We start from the raw sequence: 6,981 nt of genomic DNA, 5'->3' as shown, positions 1-6,981 counted from the left end.
GCTAGGAATGTTTTGAATTGTAAATTTTCCAACACATTTTAAGAAAACTCCTGAAAGGCTAGCTTATCCCAAATCCCTCTTAAAGAACCTCTCCATTCACCTAGAGAATTTTTTAGAAAAAGAGACCGAACAATGCAGCGAAAAACTCTCAAAGCAATCAATGTCTAAGAAGATATAACCACTTATGGCTTACTGGCATATTCATTCCACCTTAAACTATGATCCCATTGAGAAGACCCATTCCAAGGGTCCATTAGCAATACCATCTTCAAAGAACCATGAAGAGAAGACATGATTTGGCCCAAAGTTTTAATTACTTATGAAAATCTTGATAAGCCTCATTTCCCCCCATGAAAATCAAGCCCACATGTGGGCCTTGTAAACTAAAATAAAATTTTACTCTACTCATTTTCATTTTTAAGTGAAATTTATGTTGGCCATAGTGATTAAAACATAAACAACTAATAAAGGGGCAAAATTATACGGAGCATTAGTAAGGGCGTTTAGAGATCACAAGCACACTTGCACACCCATGGTGTGCATTGAATGCATCTTGGTAGTGCGCATGCCTATGAAGGATAGTTCGTAAACACTTGATTGAAAACAAAAGACCAATACAAAAGAAAAGACGAGAATTTAGGACTCCCTCGTAGAACCATTTTCTCACTCCTTCGTGAGCACGTAAAAAATTACGCAAGTAATTTATGCGTTCCACATAACCTCATTATGGCAGTAAAGGCACACATGAAGGAGGTTCAAAGTGGAACTTTTTATTAAAAAAGATAAACTCAAAGATCGAGCTGCATTATTGGCAAGAAATGGAGTTTTCGGCATTCGCAAGCGTATATATAGCTATCTCCGAGTGTTTTGAGCTCGCAAAATATCCCCGGCCTGGCATGACCAGCACGAAGCTGCTGCTACACGCAGACATTAATAACGTTACAAAGGAGATGGCTTTCGCATCGAAGCTGTGCAGCAGTGGAAGATAGTTTGCTGCCTGGATTGCCCGTTAAGTATAAAGCCATGCTTAGTTGCATTGCAAAATTGTGATACGTCGGCATCCCTCTGCTGGACGTTTGGGAAAATCGATCTTGCACGTTCCTCAATATCGTCATGCAATCTGATCTGGAAATAGTGTCAGGGAGTGACCGGACGTGCAAGGAACGGTTTCAAAGGAAGATTAAGATGTTATGAGTTCTAGAGAAGACGATCAGAAAGAGTATGGACGGACGGTGGGAGCGGAAGGTTGCTAAGCATTGTCGTCGAATTTTGGTCTAGGATGCAGGCGAAACTGCTTTGACGCCTTGCCTCTGAAGCTCGGATATCACGCTCTCCAGAGAAGGAGGCTTGAGTCCGAGCGGAAGGGGGACGAATGGGTTGCGCAATACTTCATTGATAGCAGCATCCACTGTTTCCCTGGCCTGCAAAACCGAAACCAAGCTCATACTGGAAACTTGCACCGTTGTATGGTCGGGAGAATCAAAACCCACCTGCAGGAATGGGAAAGAAACTCAAAAGCAGTGGCAGAGAAAGAATTACTGGATGAAAGGCAGAGAGCTTGGAGTCGATGTTGATGGAGCGTTGAGGAGGAGGCAAGGGGACGGCTATGTTCGCGACGCCGGGCATTGGAGCGAGGGGGAGGCGCTGGGAGCAAGAAAAGTGCGATAAGTAGGGAGGCAACAGCTTGGAAAGAGAGATTGAACACTTATGTTGAATAATTCCTTATTAGAAATTGAAGAAGAGAAGACGATGAAGCTTACCATGAGAGGCTGAGGAGGAGGATAGAAAGGGGATGCAGCAGCATGGGGGGCAGCCGGGTGACCCCAGGCGTCCATGGAGGCCTGCCTCACGACAAAAGTACCACCATCAGAAAACCCTGTTCAAACCACCCTGGTTTCTTCACCGCTAAACCATTGTCGTGAAGACTTTACCGGCGATCCGTGCTGCCAGAAAATGCCGTCAGCGGCTTGCCACGTGGGCGTGGGCTTGGGCCATGCCGTGGGGTGGCCCCACACGTGGAGGGGGGCCATGGGGAGCGGCGCCGGGCGCGGCTGGATTTGCGGCGGTGGTGGGGCCGGCTGCTGGTGCTGAGGTGGCCGGGAAACCACCTCAAGCTGCCGGCGCTTATTCCAGGTGGCCGCCTCCGCTTCGCGGGCCAACAAGTGCTTCTTGTGCGACCTGTACTTCTGCACAAAACCACCTCGTCTACAGTCAACGAAACCACCCACTTCAAAACAAGCGCCTTCTTTGTTTTAAAAACAAAATTTTCTTGCATCCGAAATAAATAATATTACATTTTTGGAGCATAGGATGATAGGAGTTGTCAGCAGCTCAAGTACAGTCAGATATAATCCAGACAACCCATATCCGTTTGATTTACTTTAGTTAGAGTTCCAGACTCGTAAGATCATGACTTGCGCCTTTCACCTTAACCAAATCACGTTATCACATACATTATTTCACAATCTTCGTAAGATCATGACTTTACACTTCGCCTTCGTCAAATCACACAATCCAAAGTTCCACGAAAGCTTTGTAAAGCTTAATAGCCAGCGCAGTTCCAAAAACACCCCACACACATGACACAGCACACAAATTAATCATTTGGCCTGCATGTTAACCTGGCGTGAGTAACGTGACCAAGTTCACAAGTCATTCGTTTGATTTCTGCACATATAAATGCCATGACCGCTGTCATATATATTATCACCTCTCTATTACGTTTTCCATGCAATATGCAATATACAACACCTCGAACACAAAGCACAGCTAATATGCATCACATAATCATCTTCAATTAGCTGGGCACACTTTGCTCTTCCGGAGGTTGTCAAGCAGCTTCTCTCTCCTTCATCCAACAAAGCTTCTTGCATCGCACCAAACACATCACCTCACTCCCACAGAATCCACAGATCAAAGATCAAACGAGCTCTGAGATTGCATGCTTGAGTTCATATGGCTGTAGCAAACTCGATAACAGACTCGGCAATTTCGTACCCACCTGCAAATGGCTTGCAATGTTATGGCGAGTCAGGCATTGCACATTCATCAGCTCCAGAATTCTCGATGGAATGGCCTTGTCCACTCCAAGCTGCTCCACAGCTTGAACAAACCGGCGATGCAACTCTGGTGTCCAGTCCACCTGAACAAAAACCCTGTTCTTAATAAGGTCACTCGTGAGCAGCTGTAGCAAAAAATGCGGATCATCCCAGCAGACTCACCTTCATTTTCCTCTTCCCTTGCGCGCTTTTGTTGCCTTTGATATTCTGCTCAGAATCGCCCCTCTTAGCTTTCCTTTCTTCAACCGCTGAACTGATCTCATCTCCATTGCTGTCCACGGATGTAGCTTTCAGGTCTCCTGAGGCTGAGACACTGTTGCAGGAGATCATGCCCACCTCCACCTTGGCAACCTCTGCGAGCAATAGTGCCTCTTCATCGGCCTCTTGAAGGTCTCCACCATGCAGGCAATCCAGATTTAGTTTCGCAGATTCTTCCCCGGAAAGCTCATCCAGAATGCTTGAATCCATGTCTATGCCTGAAAGAACGTCCCCGTTAACCAGATCATTGCCCAGTATCATGTCCCCTAAGTTGTCGTGCAGCTCCAGATTGTCATCGAACTGCAGGTCTGAACACATCTTCGAATCGAAGTTTTCAAAGTCCTGAGGATCTAATCCGTCCCTCTTTGGCATAGAATCAAAAAACCCATTCACATTGGCTAGCTCATCCAAACCATCGTCCACCTCCGTCTTGACGTCACGGAGGTAGTTGTCGCATTCATCAAAACTGTCACGGGAGTCATCACCCCCGTCAGCTCTCAAAGAATTGAAGTCGTGAGAAAGAGGAGAGCCATCCGGGACGTCCTCTTGTAACGGTCCTCTCGATGCTTGCTCCAACTGAGGAGTTGATGGGCCAGGAAACCGAGCAGCGCACAAGAGAGAATCGTAGTTCATATGATCCGGCTTCGCATCTACCTCAGACTCTTCGTTTTCCTCCTGAAAGTACAACCGGGCCTCTCCCATCTCAGGCAACGAGGTTTCGTTCTTAATGGCTTCCAAAGGTTCTTCCTTAACAGCAACCAACTGTGGTGCTGAACCCAATACCGCTCCACTTTTCGGGCAACAAGCATTATATGCAGTCAACAGATAATTTGGGAGCACGAGCTCTCCTGTGCACAAAGCCTGCATAAGCCAAGCCTCGGAACGTCATCCGTAATTTCTCAAATGAGTCATGAAACGCTCACGCATCATCAGAACGCAACTGTAATTTGAAACCGGACATGGTGTACCTTCCGAACTACGTGCTGCCAGATGTTCTTCAGCTTCTCTTCTGACAGAGGCTTCTGCAGGAATTCAGATGCTCCAGCCTAGTAAAAAGGCCAATCGAGTGTGAGCCAAAGGGGATAATAGCGGATAAGAACTTCGTCGGACGCATCACGGGTAGTAGATAAGATGATAGCGCAAGTCTTTCACGATTTAGAGACATCCTAGTCTCTCACGCCATTGCAAGTGCTAGCAGGGAAGCAAACGTGAAAACAACTCACCGCAATGCCCTGCATCATGATGGACAGATTGTCCGTGTTGGACATCACTGCAGAAAAGTATGGCAGGATGATGATCAGGATTGAGATGGCATATCAGGATTGAGTTGCCATCTCGGAGGAAAAACGACATGAACCCAACTCGTGAACTAATTCCCTTTCCCGCACATGAAATTGTGACAAGAAACAAAAAGCAAAGATGGAACGCTCACTGATTGTAGGCAAGTGCCTGGCAGCGTCCACTATCTTAAAGCCATCAAGCGCATCGCTGGAAGTTGCCTGCAACACGGATGGCACACGATATTGGATTCTTGTCATGTGAACAGTGACTCGTGAGGCGTGAGACGGATCCTCGCTGCAGCAACCATTATCTCGAAAGCCGAGAGCTGAACAGTGAAGCTCGTTCGCGAATAGAATCCACAGTAATCGATGTTGAAAAGACGAGGACAACAAGATACTGATCCACATCTTACCTCAACGACTGCGACGTGAAAAGCACTATGCTGACATTGAAGAGCTGCAAGAGCATCATGCCCGTTCGAAAATGCGGTCACTGTTCAGGATCGAAAAACCATCAGCAAAATTCAGCTCTTGTGCACTAACGCAAATTGATGTATCTTGCCGTGACCGCATAAATCCGCTGCTACATCCCGAGCAACAAGATTTTGGCAAAAAAAACATCGTCTACACAATCGGTTCATTAATAATCATCAACAGCATAGACGGCAACAGCTTCTACAATAGTTCTATCTTAGCTCACCCTTTGAAAATTTTCTTTCTCACTGAAAGCTCTTCAATCACTCCACATCGTGCACTTACCCACATAATCGCATGCTTCCAATTTCAGCTTCACATCGTCCAGCACTTCCTTATCCTCGTCAACGACCATAACGTGCAGCCCTCTTGGAAAATCCTTCCATTCCGAGAACTTCTGCGAGAATGCCAACATCCTGGTCGATCGGACCCAGGGCCCGGGAATACGCAGCGCTCGGAGAAGGGCTGCATTCAAAGCACTGGCCAGACATCGGTGGTCACGAAAGCTGATGAAGCCATCCGCATGTCTGCTGAAACTTCGCCTTCTGATCCGCGTTGGTAAGAGGAGGTACCAAAAAGAACAAGAGCGGTTGGTTCGCCTACTGTGTCGCCGGATAGTGGTGCAAGGATGAAAAGAAGTTGAAGGTTCCGGAATTTGGGATCTGTCTCGGTCTTCCTCCTGTCTGTCCTCTCTCGCGTTCTCCTGTTTCACTTTGTCTGCGTAAAATACTCTCTCTCTCTCTCTATCTCTCTCTCTCTCTCTCTCTCTTTCTCTCTCAGGCAAGATATCTATCACTCCTGAGAAGAGATGGCTCTCTCTCCTCTTTCTCTGTCTCCTCTTTCTCTCTCTTTCTCTCGCTCCCTCCACTGCTTTGTTTTTTCTTTTGCTTCCGCACGAAGAAGAGAACAACTGGCAGGGAGGAGATTTGATGGCAAAATTGCAGCAAAGAAAGCGAGGCAACAGAGAAACTAGGAGAGCAAAAGAGGCAGGAACAATGTCGCCATGGCCAGGGAGAGGCCTTACGGGCCGAATCAAGTTGTTAGTGAGACCGGGGTACAAACGACTGATTGAAGGCTCTGATTACTAGGAGACAAGAGGACGAGCCTCTCACCGTCCGACCGTGAATCGAATCGACGGTGTAAATCTCTCCATGTGGACCCCATATTGTCAGAATCTAGGGGGACCCACTTTCTAATGTTAATCGTCTTTGGCAGAATCTTCCCTGCTCGGATGCCTACCTACTACGTGTGGTCCCCTCTGCCATGCTCACGTAGGGTAGGCTTCGACCAATTATTAACTTTCAGGGCCCCACTTTGCTTGGCAACTTCCTGCCCAGTATTTGACTGGGCCCCTCTTGCCTCTTTAAACAACATTCATCCTGACTTTTTTTCATTCTCCGCAGTTCATCCCCACCACACATTTGGTCAAGAATTAAGTCTCTCTACTTCAAAGTTGCCCCAATTTTGAACCCCTTCCAGGTTGCAGGTGTCCTTGTTCAACTCATGTCCTTGTTCAACTCATAATGTGAAATTTCGAGTCGAGGCTCACACTACAAGCACACAATAATGTGCAATTTGGAGATTACATCTTAGAGACTAGTAGCATGACCCATCTACTAACGGCTAGAGACCTCCCAAGGTTTAGATCCTAGATTGCCTTTGATTTGAAGGAATAAAACTTAAGATTATCTTATAAATCTCAATATTAAACTGCCTTTTAGGGAATTTTCAGATTAGATCCTTGTGGGATTTGAAGAACTAAACTAGTCGAGAAATAGAGAAAACTTTGCTACAAGGGATGAAGAGTTTATTTGAGCTAGATGGGGGAAGTGGAATTGAGCCAAGCAAGGAAGGCATGGAGAGCAAGGGAGCTCATTTTAAGGTCATACAATCTTCTTGTGCAACAAAAC

The 6,981-nt window shown here is 46.6% G+C and overlaps 1 protein-coding gene across 3 annotated transcripts; it reads right to left on the bottom strand.

Moving 5' to 3' along the window:
• Positions 1–767: 767 nt before the first annotated feature.
• LOC147888894 (two-component response regulator-like APRR2) lies at positions 768–6,108 on the bottom strand. 3 transcript variants are annotated; one of them, XM_087392271.1, is made up of 11 exons: positions 5,357–6,108; positions 5,011–5,090; positions 4,750–4,816; positions 4,541–4,587; positions 4,286–4,363; positions 3,222–4,178; positions 3,002–3,142; positions 1,893–2,186; positions 1,761–1,862; positions 1,540–1,644; positions 768–1,421 (listed from the first exon to the last, which is right to left on the bottom strand). In XM_087392271.1, exons 1-11 carry the CDS (start codon positions 5,484–5,486, stop codon positions 1,275–1,277), a joined length of 2,148 nt encoding a protein of 715 aa, XP_087248397.1. In that variant the 5' UTR covers positions 5,487–6,108; the 3' UTR covers positions 768–1,274. The 3 variants fall into 3 exon arrangements, with proteins under 3 accessions (XP_087248397.1, XP_087248399.1, XP_087248398.1); XM_087392273.1 differs by having other exon boundaries at positions 1,761–1,841; positions 1,932–2,186; XM_087392272.1 differs by having other exon boundaries at positions 1,540–1,659; positions 1,767–1,841; positions 1,932–2,186.
• Positions 6,109–6,981: the final 873 nt, after the last annotated feature.

The sequence above is a fragment of the Dipteris shenzhenensis genome, chromosome 21 (assembly GCF_047967505.1).
Source record: "Dipteris shenzhenensis isolate YYH24624 ecotype China chromosome 21, Dip_SZ_1.0, whole genome shotgun sequence".
Lineage (NCBI taxonomy): Eukaryota > Viridiplantae > Streptophyta > Polypodiopsida > Gleicheniales > Dipteridaceae > Dipteris > Dipteris shenzhenensis.
The sequence above is the reverse complement of the archived record's forward strand: the minus strand, read 5'-3'. Positions and strand labels throughout refer to the sequence as shown.